This window comes from Corvus hawaiiensis, chromosome 18 (genome assembly GCF_020740725.1).
Source record: "Corvus hawaiiensis isolate bCorHaw1 chromosome 18, bCorHaw1.pri.cur, whole genome shotgun sequence".
Taxonomy (NCBI): domain Eukaryota; kingdom Metazoa; phylum Chordata; class Aves; order Passeriformes; family Corvidae; genus Corvus; species Corvus hawaiiensis.
In genome coordinates this window covers 7,465,229-7,488,960 of record NC_063230.1, presented here as the reverse complement: position 1 = coordinate 7,488,960, position 23,732 = coordinate 7,465,229, and the positions used below count along the sequence as shown (strand labels likewise).

Below are 23,732 nucleotides of genomic sequence, written 5' to 3'. Positions count from 1 at the left end.
GAACAGTGTTTCTGGAAAACCAAGTCATGGATGAACAGCAGCACACATACATACTGATGAGGAGCATATGTTCTGGCATCTGATCCCAGCACCACACACAAATCCAGCTCCTGAACACTTTTGTGGGAACAAGATGACTGCAAACCTCTTCACAGCTCCAGGGACAAATCTCTGGGAGAAAGGAATGTGTAACAGCAGACAAACATTTTTTCCTGTGCTTCAAGGCTAACCACACTGTAGACATGCACACACACACACAAAATCTAGCCCTTATGGGAATTATTCCAGTATGCTATGAAACAACTTGCAGACACTTCACAAACATCTGAAGTCATACACGTAGTAGAGGTGCCACACATTTCTTTTATGAGTAGAGCATTACCCTGTGTGGTTTCACTGTCACAGGGAAACCTCTGCCTTGCACAAGAAGGGGACAAACACTTAAGTGTTGGTCAGGCAAGAAAATGCTACAGGCAAGCAAAGAATGCACCCTCCAGCTCGTACTCTACTATCCAAGAAAAAAGGTAACACAGAGCCCACCTGAACTGGAAGAGAAATGGGAATGGGAGAGGAACCCTCTCGACTTAGCCAAGAGGTACCTCAGCAAGAAGTAGCTGAAGTATTAAGGATGGAGCCAAACTCCCCAGGCTTGGTTTCAGCACATATGAGCAGTAACTGCAGCATGGTCGTAGGAGCCACCACTGTGGGGTGTCCCAAAACAGCTGGGGAAACCCCTACGACCAAACATTTAAAACTAATTTGGCAAAGCTCTAGAGACACACAGCAGGCACCCAGCCTGGCCTGGTATAGCGACCAACCAGCTGGCTGAGATGGAATCTCCTCTGGATTTCCAAGATGTCCATTTTATTGGGTATTTAATGAACAGCACCTTAGATTGAAACTGGGCAATATGGGTTCTAGAAGACACTGAATTCCACCAGTTGTTTCTCTCTCTTGACTTGCCTTTCCTCAACTTTCCCAGGGAACTGTCATAACACAAGCCCCTTACATTTATTGCTAGAACCATCAAATGAAGAACAGCACCAGCATGAAGCCAGTAACATTTTTGAGAGTGTAAGTGGTTGTAAGAGACTCCTTGACTCTGGAGACTAAAAGCACCCAGGGACTGCGTTTCTCCTTTGTTCAAATGGCAGCAACATTTTCCCCTCTGCAATTGCAAGCCCTCTTTTGCAAAGCCCCAGCAGTCTGCAACCCAGCAGCGGAACAAGAGTCACCAGCATCTCTTGGGGTTAAATGAAGGTTGTTCCTACTTCCTTAACACCAGCAAGGATCATGTCCTAACATCTGTTGAACTTACACATTTGGTTAGTGTGCCTGGAACAGCCCTGCACATCTCTTACAAGTGCAGCAGAATTTTGGAGTTGCGCACAAGTAGCTGGGCAAGGAAATTGAAGTGACAAAAATCCTGTGCAGGAAGCACTTACTTCTCCTTTCCATAAACTGCAGATTGATACTTGCACCGAGAGGGCTGAACGTCTCCCCTGCCCTGCACTCACAACTGTTTCATCCATTTGGAGCATAAATAATTGAAGAGAGACAGCAGCAGCAGGAGGAGACAGAATCTGTTCCCAGCTCTCCAGTGGTTCCGTTTCACCATGAAGTCCATGCACTGACCTCTTCTTAAAGCCCTTTTACAGGTAGCCAAGCAGACAAAGAATGGGAAAAAAAAAAAGTCCAAGTGCCCAGGATGAACTTTGCTTCCCAGCCCAGAACAGCCCATCTGTGATACAGGGCCTCCTGCAGCCAGGCTGTTTAGACAGATGCACAGCAGAAAGACAGGCAGGGCTGAACCTCCTGACCTTCTGCAGTCCCAGCCCACTCCCAACACACTGCTCTGAGCACTGAGCCTCTGCCCAGCTCAGAGGGCAAGGGACCAACGCTGTCTTTTGAAATGGGCCAAAAAAAATGAATGAAACACACAAGGCTTTTCACAGAGAAGTAAAAGCTTCCACTCCTATGCTACATCTGGCCAAGATATACTGGGACATCAGAAAAACAAGCAGGGATGTGCTGCTTTAAGAGTGTTTCCACTATTTACCTCCAGATTCTGTGACTAATTTGCTACTCCCCTTCTGGCAGGCGCATCTTGGTGGCCAGGATGCATGACCAGGGTTGGAAAACACAGAGGTTGGAAGAGACATTAATGTGGGGAGTCAAAGAGAAACAGCCTCACCCAGGGCAAGCTATGACACAGTGAGAGACTATCCAGCTGTGGTGAAATATCCCATTAAGACAGCTGCAAATATAATTTTGCTTTCTCCAAGGGGGAAAAAAAGCCACCTCACCACAACCACCCTGAATTGATACAGAGCAGGAACACAGATCCATACTGCTGCTCGCAATGATTCAAAGAATCACAATTATAAAATAATTGGTTTAATTCTGAGAAAATTAAAAAGTCAGTGGTAGTCTGTTCTCCTTCCAGGTTCCATACTTTTCTGCACAAGCAAGAACTTTCCTCTAGTCACAAGACTACAAGAATTGTTACTGTAAGAAAAACATTTAGGTGAAAGATGGCAATGCAGGTACAAATCCTCCAAGCTACTCCAGCAGAGAGTTTGGGGAGATTGTGTAAAGACTAAGGTCTGCTTGTGGTCTTTGCTGTACAGTTGCTGTACAAGAGAACCTACCACTCTGATTATACTTCTCATCACATGCTTCACAAAACTCAACTAATCCATTTTCCCCACATAGGTATCTGCATAGAAATTGAGGGTCACATTAGGTCCTGTTCAACCAGCTCAAGGCACAAGGAATCACCACTTTTCCCTCCTCTTAATCTGCTCTTGGTCATCAGCAGCTGCCTGCAGTAGAGTTGTCCTCAGTGTGACACAGGCAGTATCTACAACTACCTCAGGTGCCTCAGCTCTATCCAGAGTGCAGCTTTTCAGGAGATACACTTTCCTGTAAGCCCACCTGGGCTTATTTCTCCATAAGCATAGCAGAGAAAAGGAGAAGGCAGTTCAGCACACTTCAACAGGGAACTGGGGGATTTCCACCAGCCAGTGTTCTCTGGTAGGCATGGCTGGGGTTGAAAGCTGACCTTAAAAATGATGCTCTGTGTTGGCACAGTTGCTATTTTAGATAGAAGACATCTCTGCTGTTGCAATATCTGCTGTTCCAGGAACAGATAGAAATCTCTGCTCCATTTTTTATAAGAAAAAAAATCAAAGGAGTCTGAATGAAAGTTTTTAACATATAAAACCCAGGTTCTCAAAAACTGAAACACAAAGGCAATGAATTCAGTTCTCAATGACTCACACTGAAACCACTCCTCCAATCAAACTACCTTTTACACACCATCTTCTCTATACACAGCCCCCCACATATATTTTTACTGACAAGCAGACCACTTCAAAATATGTTCAAGTAGAAAAAAAGGGCTAAGCTGAGTGCAAAAGGCACAGCCCTGTAATTTCAAACCCACTGAAAGAACTGGATCCACCAGATAGTCTCTGCTCCCACACCCAAACAACTTTGCAAGTTGATGGGGTGGGGAGAGATCAACTTGGGAAGGAGAGGTTCCCATCCTCCTGATTTAAAAAGAAACAATGACTTCAAAGAACATTAGAGACATGAGCCTGAATGAGCAGGAGCCAGCTTCAGAGACACGGCAAGGTAACACCCCAAACACACACACGCCAACAACACGAGCTAGGAGGCATGTTCTGGAGGAGTGTGCCAGGAGACTCCAGTTGAACCAGGTACTTGGGAGGTTTCACCTTTACTCCTCCCACACCAACACCTCTGGCTTTGGCAGAGCATCCATCTGCTGCACTTGCCCTGTTTGGTTCTCAAGTCAATACTCTTGACAAATTGCTGGGTTTCCCTACCCAGGGCCTATTCTTCTGCTCATGGGACGTTAGTCATTGCTTCATTTCCTACCCAGCTTCACCATGAGAATCCCTCCTAGTGATCCAGTGGTAAATAAATTGTTAGGAGAGAAACCATCCCTCTCCAAGAGGTGCTGAACTGAGATGTAATAAAACTGAGGAGCTTGGTGTCACCAGGCAACCTGCCACAGAGCTCCATACCAGCCCAAGCTCTTAAACAACAACCCTTCCCCTGGGAATACTGGATGCTCTGCACACAGAGACTGGTATGAAACCTCCACTGACTTCAGTAATTAAGAGGTCATTCCTTGGAAATCAGAGAGGTGGAGAATCTACCGTTATTTTTTCCTGATGAATGGTAGTAATTAGGAGCCCAGCCTGCAAATCAGAGTACCCTGAACCCAGACAATGCATCAGCCCTGACCATGCTGTGAGGGAGGATGAAGACATATTGTTTGACACCACATTGTTCCATTCTATGGACTCGGTAAGTCATGAATATTATTAAGACTTTACCAAAGGTAACCCTACTTATATGCAATCTATTGTACTGCCCTCTCAGAAGTTCACTGCATTTCCCAAATATTCATTACAAAATAGCTTTTATAATAATTTTTGAAAAATTAATTCAGACAAGAACCACAGCTTTAGTAAATCCATTAAATTGTTATCTGCTGTCAGATGCAAGAAGACTGGAAAAAAGCACAGGAAGAAAAATCCTGCTCTTAAAAAATGCTAAACAAAAATCATTTTATGCTTTTGCATGTTCACTTCAATTTTAACAGATCACTTTGTGTTCACAGCTTGGTTTCCCCTTTCCATCCACAAGTAACAGGGCTGGCCCAAATCCATAATGAACTGTGCTCTGTCATGCAAGACCCACTCTACACTCAGCATAAGACACGCAGATACACACACACCCCCTCCACACTGGAGGAAAGACCTCCTCTGCCCCAGCGGGAACTGCACTGTCCTGCACACATGGGCTCTTTGGGGTTCAGACTCCAGCCCACTTTTGCCTATGTAGTGTGACGAGGGCCTTCAGGAGTTATGATAATATCTACAACAGACTCCTCTGATCTCTACTTCACTTCTTCCCCTAGGGAATGCACAGAAAGGAGCCTTGTACATAACCCGCTTCCCTCTTAATTTAAAAACATGAACTGAAGAACAGCATGTTTCTGGGGAGGTTACAAAGCTTCTCCCCAGTTCACAGCTTACACTAGATGTTCCACAATGTCAGAACACATTCTGGATTGCTTTCATCCAGAAATAAAAGAAGAATTAACAGCAATACTCACAAAAAACTACAAAATAATAGCAAAATTTCAAGTACCTTGGAAAAATGCAACTGGTGATCCCATTATCCCATTACCCCTAGATTCACTTTGTTCTTCTCATCACTGCAATCAGCAGCTCACAAAAATGCACAGTGCCAAGTCTGCATTTTATAGGGAAATACCATCCCTTGCCATGACCAGGTGAATACCCACGCTGCTACAATGCTAGTTTGCTTTTTTGTGGCCCAAAAAAGCTGTGCAGTACTAGGGTCTTAGCAGGCAAGGTGTTTGCTTCACACAGAATTGGAGCCTCAGAGAGCCTGGACCCAAAAGCAAGTGTAAGCCAGGCTGGGAATGGGTGAGATTCTTCCCATGCACTGCTCTGCTGTGTTAACCATCACTTCCATCCCCACCCTTCTGAGACAGAAAGGCTCTTCCATTTACAGCAGATGTTGACTATATCATGATGATGGGGGCTGAGGAACACACGGGACCCTGATAACCTCTTACCTAAGCACTCAAGCTCTGCCGAAAAGGATTCTTCTTCTTTTCAAACACCCTAAATCCCTCCAAGTACCAAATAAACAAAAAAACCTGTCGATGTCATCTGATTGCATCACCCCTCCTCTCTCTCCAGGACTCAAAGGCATGTCTCCAAATAGCTATTAGCTTCGCAAAGCAAAGCAGATGTTCCCTAACACCCAAATCCTGGCCGCCTGCGAGGTGCCGATCGGCTGCAGCACCAAGGAGCGGCAGGGACCGGGGCTGTGTCTGCGCATCTGTGCTGCGGAGGGCAGACGGATGGGAGACGTGCTCCCAATACCCAAACGCCTCTGCCAGTCCCGCGCTGCCTTTCTCCATCTGAACCCGCTCGACACACCCAAAGGCAGCGACAAAAAAGAAACCCAAGCCAAAACCCGGGGGGATGCGGCAGGCAAAGCGCCTATTTCCCGGATGAATGCAGCCAAGCCGCCGCTGTGCCCAGGTAGCTGCCGCATCCCCGCGGAGAGCCGTGCCCGGCGGGAGCCCACCTACCTGCTTCTCCTCTGCGGGGCGGCGCGGCCAGGACGGGATGCCCGCGGCGGGGACCGGCAGCGGGGAGAGAAAAGGAGAGAGAGTGAGGCGAGAGGGACGCGCCGGGCCGCGGGGCGGAGCGGCCGCGCGTCCCCGCCGCCTCACCTGGGTTCACCAGCTTGCTCTTGTACCGCATGCCCGTGCTCATGATGCCTCCCCGGAGCGACAGCCGAGCCCGTGTGTGCGAGGGTGGGTGGGGGACTGAGGGAGTGCGAGCGGTGGGGCCGCCCCGCGCCGCCGCCGAGGGGCCGGGGCCGCCCGGGGCCGCCAATCCCGGGAGCCGAGCCCGCCCCGGGCCCGCCCCCGGCGGGTGACAGCCGGGCCGGGGGCTGCGGGAGCCGGGCAGGGCAGCGGGACCCGCCGGCAGGAGCACCGGAGCGATCCCCCCTCCAGCCCCGCCCCGTGCCAGCGGCTGGCGAACGCAGCCCCGGGCCGCGGTGATGTGCAGGAATAGTCCCCCCGCAGCCACCCGGACCCGGGCAGGCTACACCTCCCTGAAGGTTTAAACACTATAAAAGGCAGCAGTCCCTGCTCTCGAACAGAAAAACAGCGGCGAGAAGGAGGAATACAGTATTTTAAAAAAATACAAAACCCAAACACAAATGGAATAAATAGGAAATGTGTTTCCAGATTTAGCATCTCAAAATACAGTGGGAAGTCCTGAATCATACTGCAACCATGCTGTGTGGAGCAGGAATATGTGCTCCGTTCCCATTAAAAAAAATTAAAGAGGTTATATGGAAAGTTATTTTAGGTAAAAACTGTCAGCATAACTCTTTAAGACAAGGCAAGAGAGAACTTAAATGAAAAGCAGCAGTTGCACATAACATGAGAACAGCTCATAGAAAACTCAACGGTAGAGAAGGAAGGAGAATGGGATGTGAAGACTAAGGACACCCAGATCCTTCCCCTGACTTCCATGGCTGCAGGGAGGGGTCATGCCTTCCCCATTTCAAGGACAGGCAAATTATCAGACCTGAAACTCTTCTGAATACAGGACAGGATAAGCTTGGCAGGGTGATGGCTGCATAACTAAAGGGGACTGCCCTGCCTGGGAACAAATCTGACACCGATGCCACAATACCAACTTTTCAAATCCTTGTAGTCATCACAGCATTTACCTTGGCATTTCTTCCACCTTCTCAAATCAAAACATCCCTCATAACAAAACAAGGAGACACTTCCAAGGCACAGACATTTTAAAACCACATTAGCTCATCCCGAGTTCACTTTCAGCCATTGATTCAAAGCATAAGAAAAAAATAAATCAGGTAATTGTCAGCAAATTTCCTTGTTTTTAAATGCGAGAGAGCCGCAGACCATTAGAGACTGCACCACAATTAAAGGCACCAACAAACCAATCAGCCTTTCATGAGTTGTTTTATATCTGCCACAGTGTTTTAAAACTAATGAAGGCTGAAAGGATTGCAGTCAAATGCTCTTTGATCCTGCTGAACAGTCATTAAAAAAGTTACATGTGGGCACTTTGTCCCAGTGCTGGAAAATGTCAGTCTGGAGAAGGCCAGGATGAAATTCAGAGAAAAGGACTTGTCTTCCAAGGCCCTGGCACTGCCAACACCTATGGGAGTTGAAATGCAAAGCCAGAAAGTAGGCTCTAGCCAGTGTCCTCTATCCAGAGAGCTCCACAATACAAAGACTTGGCTTAACAACTATATATTCTCCCAGTAAACTGTTAAGTATTTTAGCAAAACCAAGTTCAAATGTAACTGAAAACTAACATCAGTCAACATCAAAGAAGTGACAGAAAGCATAAAAAACCCCCCCTACATTGAAAGGAAAGTACTCACATATGGAATCAGCAGCTCTGCAAGCCCTTCTTGGACAATTATTGAAATAGATCTCAAATTTTGAGCCAAAATGCTCCATCTGGAATCCACAAACCCAAAGAAAGTACAGACTATCAACTGGTACTCAGTATCCCCTAGTAAAAATCTTTTCACTGAGGCTTCCCAGACAAGAACTGTGACAGTGACTTTAGGCACCTTGCTTTAAAGAGAGAGAAAAAACCCCCTGTTTTTAATGAAATTAAAGACTAGATGCTTTTGATAGTCTGCTTCCCCATTGTCCTAGCTGGCTTAGAAAGATGAAGCTTTCATGCCACCTTTGCTCAGAGAGCTAATCCAGCTTGTAACTAACATCTCCAACTGAAGTCTGGGCTTCTCAGGAGGGGTGTGGCTATCCTGACTTTCACAAGCACAAACGGACAGCACATAATTAACAGGCTTGCAAAATATGATACAAAATCCTGGAAGAAAAACAACAAGAAAGGTGCATATAACAGCAAACAAATCATGAAAGTTTGCCATTAAATCTCTCACCTCGGCCCTCTAGACAGACATGGTTAAATTCAAATCTTCATAAAAACAGTAGAAAATTTGTGTGAATGCAAATCTGTCACTCCATTTCTTCTTTCAACTTTGTTATAGCAGCCACTGAAGTAATAATGTAACGTCCATTTTATGCAATTCAACTCCAAACAAGCCAAATATGCATCCCTGTGATGCCAATCATCTGTGAATCCTGATTAAACACTCATTGCTAGACAGCAAAATTAGGCGTAATCATTACATGAAAGACACCTCAATTTAGGACAGAAGACAAAGTGTCTCAATCCCATATTTGGAAAGTAATTTATACTTGTGCATATATAAAACACACAAGACTACAAAAGCATGCAGAAGAGAGCTATAACTCAGCAATGACATAAAGGAAATAGCAACATTCATGAACTGAAGGTGTGTGATCAGATTTTCAAAGATATTCACCCACCTAAAGACATCAGTAGATGCCTAATGAACTTTGGGAAAAAAGCGGATGTGAAGTTTTGCTACCTAACTTATAGGTAAAACACTTTTAAAGCTGTTTTAAAATGAAATCAGAGCAGTTTGCAGGTAGACAAATTTTAGAAAACACCTTCATACCCCAGGGTAAACATCACAATTCCTCTGAATATGCACTGTGCACAACACCATTACAGCATTTCATACATTAGCTTGAAAAGGCAAAATAAAATAAAATAACAAAAAACACCCCAAAAAGAAAATCAACATTTTCCACATTCATACAATTTATTACAAAACTTCAATGAAAAGTAGTGCTATGGTATATATAAAAATTCAGTACATGCCATCGCTCAGCTGACAGATAGAAATGCCTGTGACAAATTTTTGCCATCAAAACTTGAGACCTGAAGCCAAACCTCCAGAGGCATCCACACAAGTTGTTGGTGTGTGGAGCGTTCGTGGTGTGTTAAGGCACGGCGATTTAGAAAAGTCAGCTTTTTCGAATCACTGGTGAATCATGGGTGTTTTTGTACATTTTCTCATACATCACACAAATGCAAATCACCAGAGAAGAAGCTTCAAATGCAACAAAAGCACAGAGGAAGTTCTGAAAAACGGATATGATACATAATAACCTAAAATGGCAGGTGAAAGTTATAATACTGTGCAAACACACAAACGTTTACTGTAAACAGGCCACAAAGTCTTAGTATTAACCACGAAACCGTTCAGAACAACCTAGCAGATAAATGATTAATTCCTTAAACCCACCACAATGACTAGTCCACACAGTGTACTCTTGGCAGTTTCTGAATAAAAAGGTATAGGAAGGATAATAAAACCACATAGGTAAGTATGAAGACAGTGTTACCAAAAGAATCAAAAGAGATACACTATAAGTTGAATAACATTGAGTATATAAACCAAGCAGTTTTACAACACGATCTTCAGACTTTGTGTTTGTTTTAACGCAGGTCTTGGTCTGTGGCATCCAGCTTTTGGGCAAAGAAAAGAGAGCACCCATCCACTTAGAGAACCGTATGCTGCTGGGAACAAAAGTGGAAAACAGAGCATTAGAACGGACAAACTCTTGGCACTGTCAGAGCATTGGGGGCAGTTGGAGCCCCTCCGAGCAAAGCAGCATAATCCAGGGAATAGGGAGTTTCAGTTTCTGCATCACAGGGACCTGCATTACAACTAGATCAGCTGAGCAGTTTGGACCCAAATATTTATCACAAATGTCTAATAAGAGCTTATAAATGAGAACTCATTTTTAGCTACATAGTTTCTTAGGCACCTAAACCCCCCCTCAGCCTGCAAGAACACAAGAAGCCCTTACAGCTCCTCTCAACAGTCCTGCACACAACACATCGACCTTGGCCTGTTCTGTGAAGCATTATTGCTGCTGAGGGAAACAAACAACTCAGCTAAACAGGGCTAGCAGTAGGCAGCAAGTTCGACATCATACACCAACACTGCTAAGGTAAAGCAGGAAAGCAGACATTTTTTCAAGCATTCATACAGCACTGTTCCTGTGCCTGAAAAAGAAGGGATACTGGTCTGTAATTTCAAAAATAACTGTCAGTTTTGGGTATTTCTACAGTTACTTGCCAATCAAAAAGGCTGCTACAAAGAAAGCAGAATCCCAGCTTTCCCTGAAAGTTGGATCCTGCTTAAGAAGTTGCGTCCGATTTGGAACTCAGGGGAAACACCTCAAATTCTTCAGTCCCAAAAATACTCATTCCTGACAGAAAAAAATAGCTTAATCTAAATGCTCATCTGGATGGAAAAATAGAAACATTCTAAAAAACACCGTTGTGCCAACTTACTTGTAAAATACAGTGTAACACTCATCCAGACTACAGTGGGGTAAAGGAACAACATGCTTTGCTCTTTGCCATTCTCATTGTGGGAATTCTGTTCAATACACAATTTCTTCTTATTTTAAGGAGCCCATCACCTCTAATAACAACTAAAACAAGCAAGCTAGCAATAAGGCTTTAAAGTTAGAGTCCATAAATTGCTAAGCAAATTAAATATTCAAATTCAAAATTAACCTCTTGTGCTACACTGCTACTTCAAATTTGAAAGAGAAACTTGATTTCTGCCAGTGCCTGCCCAACTCTAATCTGTTACAGAAGATACCTCAAGAAGAAACCGTAACTCATGTTTCAGACTCACAAAAGGACTGGAATTTCCAATAAACATGTCGGCTTGGGTTCTAAGCACAGCTGTGCACTAATGTTAGCAGCATTAGCTCCACGATACCCACATTTTATAAGCTCATAGAACACACTTGGGCAAAGTATGTTCGTGTAGTTCTAATGTGGATTCATCTCACCGCTCTTTCTTCCTCATCTCCTTGTAAGGCAGTATTTTATGATACAATTAGGTTGATACTACTCTTGACAAGTTTGACCTCCAGCTTTACTAGACCAACCTTATAGTCCCCCATGCTCATTTCACGAACACACAGAGTTAACAAATGCCTCCATCTGCAATGTGAGTTCATACCATCATTTAACAAAGAGGGCATTTCTCCAGTGTGCCATTAAAACAGAACTCTCTCAGTAAGTAGCATAACTAGCAAGTACTGCATACACTTGCACCCTGATCATGTGGTCACATAGCTCAGAATCCTGTATTTGTAAAGATTTTGAAAACCTTGTAAAGGAAATGGGTTTGCCTCCCCCTCAGCTCTTCCAAGAACACCACTGCAATGCAGGGCGACTTGACACCTCTATGTGTTCACTTCTGAATTCCCAATGAGAGAAATTTGCTTTATAAGCAGCTGCACTTTCTCACCTCAGTTGTTTTTCTTCAAATAGCACTCATTTAATGTTATAACTACAGCCCTTTGTGTGTCCCTTCGTGAGCAAGAACTTTGAGAAATGGCATCTTTCCAAAAGGCAGAGGAGTACTGGATGATACCAGCGCCCTGCTGTAGGTTTTGACTCATTTTGTCACCACACCCCAAACATTTTGGTTTTCTGCTGTTTCAGTCACCCTCTGTTGACGTCACTGCTTCAAGTTTGCTCCCTTTCCTTTGCTACTCTGTGGCAAGACCTCATACTTCCCCACAGCAATCATCATCAGCTGAGTTCACAGTAAGTTACAAAACTGACCTTTGAACTGATTTCCAATGCTCATCAGTTAAATATGTTAATAGGGTTGATAACCACAGAAGCACATCTACATACCAGGATCTAAGCTTCCAAACTATCAGAAATGTTCCTCTGTTTCTTGGCAAAAAGTGGCCCTGACACATTTTCAAGTTCCCCATTATACCATACAATTTCCAGCTGAAGTCTGTTCTCTAAGGGTGAAAAAGCTTGTGCCAGCCCATCAATGCAGGATTTGCTGAACAACTCCAGAGTCAGAAGAGCTGAGGAGAGCTGGACACTGACAGCACTCTCCTGGTCTAGCTTCTAGCCAGAGAAACATCCACTGGCAGTGCCAGGCAGATGTTCCAAATACTACAAATTTGCCCAAGCTTCACATTCTCTAGGCTCTCAATTTCAGCTGCCAAAAAACTACATCATCATTTCTGCTGCCTCAAATGACATTTCTCATCAGATCAATTCAGTATTCAGCAGCATCATTTTAGAAGGCTGGTTGCTATGACAATGCTTTGTGTTGTTCTGTTAAATGATGTCAATTCATTGGTAGAAAGAAGAAGCTGTTTGGTGTCTTTAGCACTGTTCTTAGCAATAACCAGAACAGTGTTAATGTGCTCAGGAGGCTTTAAAATACTTGTGGAAATCACAAGCTATACTAAAAGAATTTTCAACATGCTACAGATATTTTAAGTGCAAGATGCTTGGGTTTCTTTTTTGTCTGAATATACTTCCCTAACTATAACTACATTTCCAGATGGCTATATTAGCGTTCCACAGCCTGGCTTCTGTTACTGATTTGTCCCAGTATGATCTTGAAACTGAGTGAAGACAGACAAACCAGATTTGTTAGAATAGCAAGAGGAAAACAGATTGCAAAGAGATACGCTGTGAGAAACAGAGAAGCAAAGGGAAGAAACATCAACTAATAACCATTTCACTTGGTACAATTATTCCAGCTTTTCATAGTAATTGCTCATCTGAGATGGACAAGTTCAGAAATTAGTAAATGTGCTGTTGGAGTTACTGCAGAGGCTTATTTCAAAAGCATTTCATATTTGAGCACCCAAATAAAACTAAACCTGTTTTAGGTTTTGGTACCTTACTCCACCCTTCCATCTTCCTCTTCAATCCTTTGTGTGAACTGTCAAATAAAAGAACCAATAAGCTCCTACACTTTACAGCAGTATCTTGTGTTTTACAAGGGAAAAAAAAAATCTAAGGAAGATTAGTAAGGAGAGTATATCAAAAGTCAGGGTAAAAAATTGTTACTACTTATTCTAAGAATATCCTGGTGTCTAGCTGTGCTCTCATTGCCTGCTCCACCTGCACTGGTTGCACACAGAAGCTATTAAATGTTTAGAGGAAAGAGACAAAAGTGTAGCTCAACACACCTTTGTTAGGGCTGCACTCAAAAGATCTTAATCACCATCATCTGTTCTCACAGGCTTTTGTCAGAAACTGCAGCTGGAAACAGGAATGACCAGTGTGCCAAAATCATCTTCCTTTCCTACCTCTAACCCAGTCTCCACCAGCATTCATCTTCATTCCCTTTCAGGATTCTACTTCACAGCAAGAAATCTGTCCACCCTCTTTGGAAACCTTCATCTACGTCTAATCTTTGCCTTTGTCACTCCCCTTATTCTTCTCTTACTCCAGCCTTGAAAGAAAAGGAAACTGCTTGAAGTAAACTCTCCTTTTGCTCTTTCCATAAAACCTTTAAAGATGGCCCTATTCAAAAGGGATCAGGCAAACCAGACCTTCCAGTCATCCCATCGGTGCAGCAGTTTCTGGTAACACAGACTTGTCAGTCTTTTTGGCAAGGATTTGAATTTAGCACTTCTTAATCATTATGCAATGCTCCTCCCAGAACACCCCAAAGCATTCAGCAATCTCCTCCCCACCCCAAAATACATCTGAAATCAGAAGTGGGTATTTCACATATTTGGATATTAACACATTTCATTACCCTACTGTTTATTCTCCAGCTCCTACCTATGAAAGTCTTCATACTATACCCCACTCCTCTTTTCCCAAAATACCTGAAAACATCTTTATATCTGTGCTTTATGTAGGGGAAAATATTTTAATGGACTTTTGAAGAAAACACAAAAAGTAGGTATGTATCCAAAATAAAAAGAGTGACAATATTAATTTTTACATAAACTCTGTGTTTATAAAGTCACATATTTTTCTCAGCACAAAGTAAGGGTGCAAAAGAGCAATGGGAGGAGAGACTGTGCTTTCAGTAGCACAGGTGATTCTTTAAAGTTCTTGTAAAACTAGAACCTGAGAGATGTTCAAGACAAACTCTGATAGAACAAAAAGATTAATACCAACTATATTTAAATTTGTTGGCAGTTTGGTTCTGTTAACCACTGTGTTAATTACAAGCTTCCTGGTTTCTCTAGAAATACTGAGTTCAATAAAATACATCATGATGGGAATGGTGGAGGTTGAACTCATCACTCCTCCTAAGCTGCAAAGTCAGTTAACATGCATTAGAGAAACTTCCCTACGGCTAAGATCTGGATTAGGATTCCCTTCATTATGCTGCCAGAACCATACAACTGCATCTGCAGTTCTGACTGTGCATACTGGCCAACAAACTACACTAAAAATCAATCTATCTCTCACTCTCTCTCTCTCTCAAGGGTAACAAAACCCAAAGTTCAAAAGTCTTTCCTGAAAGCAACCTGTCAAACATGATTTCCACAGCAGCATCAGAAATGTATCTTAGCAAATTCCAAAATAACAGCAGGACCTCCATGTATGAGGATCTCATTCAAATCCTTCTCAAAATATCTCATCCATACTCAGTATTTCAGGCCAATAAACATGACCTCAAGATTTAGTTCAAATCACAACAAGATCATGGGAACACTCAGTTAAATCTGCAAAGTCTCCTTAACACACAGAGTGGTCCAAGCTGCACTCCAGATTAGCAGTGTGAAGTATCTACAGAAGAACATTTCCCTTGGACACACATGAGCATGCTCAAACTCTGTTTACTTACGTACCCATGGCTGCAAATTCAGCCTGGGACAAACCATGCTCCAGTTCCTTTTTCTAAAGGCCATATCCAGTACTGCCAGAAGCTGCGAAACACAGGGGATCTGGGGCCATTTCTGGCTAACCATTAGTGGGAATACTACATCCCATTAGCCCTCAGATACTGATTTCAAAGCATTTAGGAACTGGAGAAAGAACTCTGAACATATTTGTACCCCTTGCCATCCTGTGCTCTGCCAGCAACTGTGGACAAGGTTAGGTTTATGGTGTTTTTTTCTTACTATCAGTTTTAAAGTGCCATGTAATTAAACATGATTTCTAACTCCTACAAAGAACTGAGCTCCTTAGCAAAAAACAGTAACAATAATTTACACTAAGAACACTTTCCTGCATCAAATAACCATTTCCACAAGTAGTCAGAATTTGACCATATGACAACAAAGTCACTGTGAAAACTTGGAACTTTCAATTCCAACTATAATATTTAACAATATTGAACAGGCTGCAAAATGACCAGCTCCTGTGCAGGGAATGAGAGCTTTCTGTCAGACACTGCTATCATATACACCATGTGGTCAGCCTCAGTGTTTAGACTTCCAGCTCTGGGAAAACATATCTTAGTATGGAAGTTGGAAGACATGATGTGAAGACTCCTCTATCTGCCACAGTTGAAACTGTGACAGTAAGAAACCTGAGACTGAGTTACTTATTTCCCCTTAAGTACTTCACTCAAAGATAACAGTGCACATACCAGTAAAACCATCAACTTCTGCTTAAGTGAGAATCCAGTGAATAAGTTTATTTCTTAATTATTTTTTTCTTCTTTTTATGTAAACAGGAAGACTGAAGGTTCAAATAAAGGCAACAAAAAATCTCCTTATTTTAGGCTTGGAATGTTGGCAGCTGACACAAGGTCATAAGGGATAACATAATCCATTTTATTCAAGCTTTACATTCCACAAGACCAGCAATCACAACTAGAGTATTAAACTGAAGTATTAAGCAACAGGACTCCTCATATCCGTCCATGTTTTGTTCTTGCGTTTAGAGGATGAATTCTACCAGAAGAAAGAATGAGTATGTGCTACACAAATTTTTTTCTCCACTCACTCTGATCCCCCCTAATACATCATACTTATCATCAAGGGAGTCTGTATTCAGCACACCTGACCAAAATTGTCTGGTTCTTTGAGAAAACTGTTGAAAACTCAGCAGCCTACATACCCCAAACCACTCTAACTTTTGTTTACATATCAAATTAACTTTCTGAGCAGCTTCTGCTAACAGAAGCAAAGCCTGATGATCCAAAAATAAGGCACTGAAGAGAAGGATTTACAGTTCTTAAAAACAGCTGGAAAGGTAACATTGACATATACCTTTTCTAGTCTGCTCATGACATCACTTTTATTTCCTGTTAAGTACTGTAAATGCAAGTCCAAAGTGCAAACTTAACAACAATCACTGCCAAAATCTTATGTAAGAGGTGAAAACAAGTCAGAAAAGCAATACCTGATGCATCCAGACGTTAAGCACCTTAATCATCACCCGGCTTCATCCTCATTTGGGCTTGCATCTGGGCAATCATCTCCTGCATGCGGCGCAGCTGGAAGAGAAAGACACCCAAATGTTTACAACAATTTAATGAGAAGCCCAAAAATCCAGGAAACCTTAAAACTTTTTCTTCCATGGTAGGACACAGATCCTATTTTCATCTTCACAAACTGGAAACTTTCAGTAATTCACATAACTGAATACTTCGGTTTTTCCCATCTCATATTCTTCAATTCAGTCCATCTAACTTTCACAAAAGATTTGTAAGAATACTTATAATGAAAATTAAGCAACAGAATCCAAATCTTTTGAAGCCAGCTACGTTTGCAGACTTGTGAATCAGCATTTAATCCATAATAAGGAAAGCATGCACAGAGCTATACCTGAGTGAGCTAAAGCAGCTTTGTTCTGATACAGGTGCTCAAAGCACAGTATCATGTAGGAGCACTCATCCTGTGACTATAAGGGAACTCTGCACACTTTTAGAAGCACTAACAGCCAAACACGAAGACAAGATTTAAAAACTATTTCAAAAGAGAAATAGATGTTTATAAAATTTGGAAAGCCAGACTAAACATACTAAGCACCAATACTTTTTACATCTAAACAATGACTTTTCCTGGAAATAACTGTTTTCTTAAGGCATTTTCTTTTAACACTTAAAAGTTAGTTTCCATCTCATAAAAGGCCAGTTATATATAATGCTTTGTTGCTCGTTGTTTTTTCAAAAAAAAAAAATTAATTGGAACAAATGTTCTAAGAAAGAGGAAAGAACACTAATATAGATTTTCAAAGTATACATGCAAATACCTCTAATTTGCTTTACAAATGACTGGGTACTTCCTTCCAAATGCAGGTGGGGAAGCTCCACATACAGAACTACAAGTGCCCCATTTTACAAGGTGGAAAGGAAATACTCTGCTATTTCCATGCACATTGTATAACCTTTGAGTCCATCTCAAACCAGAGATCATGTAAAAACCTGAGGCTTGTATAGCAAGTTCTCTTTTTTTTTAAATTATGTAGAAAACTCCTTTCATTTATTTTCAGGGGGGAAACAAACTGAAAAAGCACTATGTCTAAACAATTATACTGTATTTTCATCCAGTCAGCCACATTAACTATTCTGATAGTCGCTACTCCACCAGGTTCAATACAAAAGAACCTGAGACAAATGCTTGAGTAAATGCATGTGGTGTTGAGCTGTTGTTTCGTTAAAAAAAAACAAAACAAAAAAAACCACACCACCAAATGGAAAGAAAGAAACATCACAGAACAAATAAAAATTAACTGCAGGTGCCTGTATCACTTTTCCTTGCCTGCTCTCAGATACATATTTAGGAAAGAGTAAAATACTGAAGATTAACTAAAGAGTAAAAAAGATTGCAGCACAGCCAGCAGTAACAGAGCTTGCCCAAAACTAGCTGGCTTATGTACTTATCCTCCTGCTGCAGCAGCACAGGGTTCAGGAGAGGCTAATTCAAGTTGCTGTGGCTGCTGCAGAGATGCCCTCCAACAAAAGGAGAGTCACGCAGGAACAGCATGAGATACAGCTAAGTCTGTGAGGATTATTATAAATCCATCGACATCTTTCTGCTAAATACTTAAAACAAAAAGCTTCTGATCAAGAAGATGGCATAACATTGCAGGAAGGAGGAAAAAAAAAGCAGAAAGTTCCCAAAATGAGTGTTGCATTGACTTCATGATACAAGAAAAAAGTAAGCTTCAAAGATCAACTTGTAAAATGTAAGACACCTGGTCCTTTGAATTGCCTCTCTGCAGATTTACCATCAGAATAAAACTAGCTTTTTGGAAGCTCTCCTACTTGAGCTTTCCCAAGAGCACTCCAAGCTGAGCCATGAAACATTCCCAAAATAGAAACCATTCAGTAATCACAGGGGGAAATGCTGCTGCACATGTATTACAGTGATTGCTCAAATGCAGAATTCTGCTAATAGCCAACATCATATTTTAAGACTTAAATATAGCATTGAGAATTGCATTTTCTTAACTGATAAAAATATGGCCATAGCAAAAAATAAATCAGATGCTGCATATGACACAAATATAAGGTAGCACAAAAATCCCAGGATACCTACTCTGCTCTAATGTTAAGATTGTAAAAGATTTTCCTTTTCCATTCTCATGTGGTGTTTTTGAGACCTACTGGTGAAGTCTCATTCTTTTCCATTAGGTAAGTAATAGCAAGTTTCTGAAGCTATTTTAGAATAATTCAGCAGAAAAACTTGCAGGCAAGAGGTCCATGAAAAAAACTAGGCACATTGCTGTAAAATGAAAAAAAGAGAATCAAGCTGTATTGTGCTCAAGTGGTAACCATGCCAGTCTCTTCAACAATTCCTCTTCGAGTAGAGGACAGGACACAAGAGCTGTTCTTCCACATTACAATACAAACCAAAACCAGCTCGTGTTCACCTTACTGGATCTACTGAATAGACAGAAAAAAACCTCTGCTCTTAATAGAGGCAAATGTAATTAAAAAATCACACCAAAGACTGAAATTGATGTCACGTCAACATCTGCGTTCCCTTAGCTGTTGGGGACTGCAAGCATCAAGGGCAGAAAATGACTTTGATCTTGCTCAGCAGCAAGTCCTCTCACTTGCAAGAGCAGCATTGATATATTTGTGTTCATCCCCTAAAGGACGGATGCTACAACATGACAGCATAGGGCCAAATGCACATAATGAAAAGGAAGCTAGCAAACAATGTTTGGAAATCTGTTAAAACAAATAATTCCTGTGAATTCTCAGATAACAAAAGGCAAAAGAATAAATGTAACCTTGGTATAAATGCCCCTTAGTTTACTTACGTCAGGTCTACAATTTAGTTCAAACTATCATGTAACTACTGCAGCAAAACAGAAAGGAAACAAACATTTAAAACGAGAGCTAAGGTTACAGAGCTAAAAGTGAACCATACATCTTGTTCATAGCTTCCATGCCCTTAACAGAAACCACAGACACACAGCTCTGCTGTACCTACAGGATTTCATCGCAATACCAACAAATACTATTCCTGTTTAAACAACGCGGATGGCTTCCCAGTGACCAGCATGCAGGTATCATAGGAGGAGAAATATTAAGAAACAAACAGCATTTACTTCCCACTGGTATGTTTCCCCTCTGCCAAGTCTGATTATTTCTGCCCATGCCTTTACATAAGAAAGGTGTAAGTGAAGAAGAGGCTGCAAGAACAGGGCAAGATGGAAAACTGGAGACAGTGGATTTTTTTCTAGTGAATGTTCCCATAAGAGTTCTTTTGATTAAAAATACCTCCAATACAAAAGAACAAAATAATTTTGTTAACTGAAGACAAGAAAAATACTCCTGATAAATTGGAAATGGAGCTACCATTGAGACAAATGTCTTCCATCGGACATGTTGACAAAGAGCAGAAGTCACTCTGGCCACAGCCATTAGAGTACATGAGCAGTATGCACTGTTGGTTCAAAAACAGCTCAAAAGGACAAAAAAAAAAGCAATTACTCAAAAAAAGAAAAAAAGTTTTTACATTATAATTCCTCAGGGATTCCCAGTGCTAAGTGGTTACTAATGGTTTTCTTCTTCGGAAGTCTCCAGGAGTAAGACTGCACACTTCACAGGGCAAGGCTGAAGCATTCTGCCCCCTGCACTGGGCAGTAACATCCCACAAAACAAATTAAACTGCAGACCTGTTTTTATTTCCCTCAGGTCTGCAGGTCTTCATCAGCAGTCATGCTGTCTCTTCCCATAAAAGTTTTCCCCTTACCTTTCAAAACAATGCTTTCCCAAACCCCAGCAGCAGCAGGCATTACCTGCACACATTGGTCACGTCCTCACTCCCCATGGGGCCACCGCTGGCCTCCAGCCTGGCAGCCCCCACACTTCTGCTCCCCCCTCCTGACTCCCACACTAACCCAGGGCTCTTTATCGCATCTGCCAAAGGGTTACACACGTTCAGAAAATGGAAGGACAGAGAGAAAACAATTTCAACATTGTTTCATTCTACTATATACAGCCCACTGCTGACCAACTCCACTGAAAACAGCGGCGTGGCGGGTTTCGCCCGAAGTCTCAGGGTAGCTCACTAGAAAAACCAGAGGAATTTATTCCTTGCTGTTTTCATGTAATCACAGCCCTAACATTTTTCTGAAAGTACTACCTCTCAAAACTTTGAAAGGTTTTTATTAACAAGACATTTTCAGAGTAGGAGAAATATGGCACAAAACTACAAACTAAGTTTGTGTCCACTTACACTACAACATCAAAATACTCTGTTCTGCATCATATTTACAGAAAGGAACAAGAATATCTTTATGCCTATTTTCATTTTCCAGCTCTTAGAAACAGGTCATCACTTGCAAATGAGCAAAAGCACAACCAGACTAAGCAGTAAATCCAAAATGACAGATTAGCAATTCCAAATTGGCTGAAGTGGGGACCACATCCTTTGGCATAATAAAAGACCATTTAGCAAAAGTGATGCCTTGATAAAGATGATCCTGGCACTAGTTCAAGCATTCATTCCTTCCAAGGTTATATAAACCTCACAAAACTGTAAATAGAACATCAAGCACCGTTACTGATGGGAATGCAGAACAGGAGGGGAAATGGATATTTGTTTTCTCTGTGAAGGCCATGGAATGCAAGCCCATTTCCTCTGTGCCTCTTTCCTCCACAGATTTTTCCCAGTCTGAACCTTAGGGATGATTTGGAGATGAAGGGACTTCATACCAGCTTATCTACAGAAGATTCAGCAAAGCCTCTTGATCTCTTTGGAACAATAGAATGCAGAAGTTAAAAATGTATTTGTTTTTTCAAGTTCTAACCTAATCCCCTTCAACTTCAGCAGCAATTATTCAGAGATGATTAGCCCCAGAGGAAACTTTCAAAGACTGTCCCCTGAGAAATTCAAAATTTCATTCCTTTAGCCATGTTATATAAAAGGCACATTACATATTTATATACTGGTCTATTTTGACCACTCTGTGTCAATGCATAAATAGACATTTTATACATATATATATATATATGTAATGTGCCTGTCATATCAACAATTTCCAGGGAAAATATTTATAGGAGACTTTTTTCAGACATAAGTCTTAAAACAAGTAGTTCTACAAGGGTACCCAAGATTCTACTTAACTACTAGGCATGTACAATTTACATAGTTCAAATAACAGGAGAAACAGTTATGACTTAGAGAATTTAAGTCTACTTGTCTGCTTGGAAGCATTAAGGAAAAAAAAGAAAAACAAAAACCATTTTCAAAAAATGCTCTTGACATTTTCCAAGTGTCCAGTACTGCTGGCTATCAGCTGATGGGCTACTGCTCCTTTGCACGTGCCCCAGTAAATGGGAGGCAGCTAATTTGTGTACAGAACTTGCAGAAGCTCCACTCTTGTATGTGCACAGCCATCAAGTGTGCTTATGCTGCTGAAATGAAGTTATATAGTGATAAATATGCAGCTCACTCAATCTCCAGTAATTCATATTATTAACTACTAATTATGGTGATAATCAGCTGCTTCTGCATTTCCTCTTCGGAAAATTTTTTGCTCTTTATATCAACATGCCAGGGTTAGCCAATATCTAACCAGGGTGAGCTATTTTTAAATATGGATGCTATAAGGGAAAAAGGAAATGCACAGACCAACATAAATTTCAAAAATTTCCATGTATGGGAGTCAATCTTCCACCTCAGAAACACACAAAACTGCTTGTAGTTTTGGATTTCTTATTCCAAATCACTGCACATGTGCAATGATCCTTCCAATCATGCCTTCCTGCAGTTATGGACATGGATCCAAGCTGAACTGGATAAAAGAAGGATAAAGAGAAAAAGCCCCACTATCTTACAATTGGCAGCAAGTCTTCAGTTTTCCCACTGCAAGTAGTAAAAGCACTGGCAGCATACTGCTAGAATTTAAATACCAGGCTAAAAATTTCTGAGTCTTTACAACTTGAACATAAAAATATCAAGTTAAAAGGCCTAGCAATAACTTGGAAACAGAGTGAGAAATCAGAGTTTGAAAACACCAAATCCATAAATTGACAGGTGCAACAAAAATACTATGATTTAAGTCAAGGTTAAGATGAAAAAACATATGTATTACCTATATTATGGGATTTTTAAGACTCAAAAGCCTATTTCTACTCCATAACCACAAGAGATAAAAATAAATTTACTGGTAACATGCTTGCAGTAAGCACAAGCACATCTGAAATGACATTAGACTGTCAGTCTATCCCACCACTGTATGCTTAAGGCAGCATATGTAGCTGACAAACATAAATTGATTTCAATACTTAAAATAGCAAATATCCTTATGGAAAATTAGCACCTAAACGGGAAGTGATAAACATTCTGCCCACAAACAAGAGTGCACACACTACTTCCCATCCACAGTGCAAGTGACTATAAACAAAACACTAAGGGCAACTTGTATGCTCAGGTTAGGTCTGTCATTTTGCACAACTCCAATCCCACCTGCCATAGGCAGTAGCTGATGCAGAAAACTGAAATTGGAACATATCACCTTATATTAAAGAACAAGTCAGAAAACTGAAAATGGAACATTATCATGTTATATTAAAGAACAAGTTTTAGAAAGTCCCTCTTACCTCAGCCTCTTTCTGCTGGAGGATTCTATCCTTGTCTACCACTTCCTCTTCAACAGGCCTATTGAAGAAAAGAAGGCATTGATAGTATAAAATATAGAAGTAAAAATCTCCAAGAACAGATTCAAGACTTGTATTTTAATTAATATAACATTAACAAAGTCTACATGCTTCCACACAGGGGAAATTAGGACATTTTTAAAATCATACTTCCCTTTTGTAAAAGGCCATCTTTACCTCACAGACTCCTGCTATTCACTGTCCATTTCTTAAACTTTGATTTCTTTACTGCTATATGGATCTTTAATGAAGAGATTTCCTCCACTATCTATTCACGGTACAAAAATCAACCACTAAAAAGCTGTGTAGGCTATTTCCTATTTCCTTCCTTCTTTAACATCAAAATGATTTGCTGAATACTT

At 41.5% G+C, this 23,732-nt stretch overlaps 2 protein-coding genes across 6 annotated transcripts in view; both read right to left on the bottom strand.

Annotated features, from left to right (window-relative positions):
* The window catches only part of SEPTIN5 (septin 5), a 42,693-nt gene extending 36,291 nt beyond the window's left edge, over positions 1-6,402 (bottom strand). Inside the window, exons 1-2 of one of the 3 annotated variants that reach the window (XM_048322662.1) lie at positions 6,314-6,402; positions 6,170-6,180 (exon numbers count right to left, since the gene is read on the bottom strand). Coding sequence is in view for 2 of the 3 variants with exons in the window: in XM_048322663.1 (XP_048178620.1) it covers positions 6,170-6,226; positions 6,314-6,356 (100 nt within the window). In the remaining variant the exon portion in view is untranslated. Of the gene's footprint in view, positions 1-6,169; positions 6,227-6,313 lie in introns of all 3 variants that reach the window. The other 2 variants (XM_048322661.1, XM_048322663.1) reach the window with 2 other exon arrangements.
* Positions 6,403-9,274: 2,872 nt separating this feature from the next.
* LOC125335223 (septin-2) overlaps positions 9,275-23,732 on the bottom strand; it is a 35,369-nt gene continuing 20,911 nt past the window's right edge. Inside the window, exons 11-13 of one of the 3 annotated variants that reach the window (XM_048322667.1) lie at positions 23,314-23,371; positions 16,650-16,743; positions 9,275-10,058 (exon numbers count right to left, since the gene is read on the bottom strand). In XM_048322667.1, the coding sequence (XP_048178624.1) occupies positions 16,675-16,743; positions 23,314-23,371 (127 nt within the window). In that variant the 3' untranslated portion in view covers positions 9,275-10,058; positions 16,650-16,674. Of the gene's footprint in view, positions 13,273-16,649; positions 16,744-23,313; positions 23,372-23,732 lie in introns of all 3 variants that reach the window. The other 2 variants (XM_048322665.1, XM_048322668.1) reach the window with 2 other exon arrangements.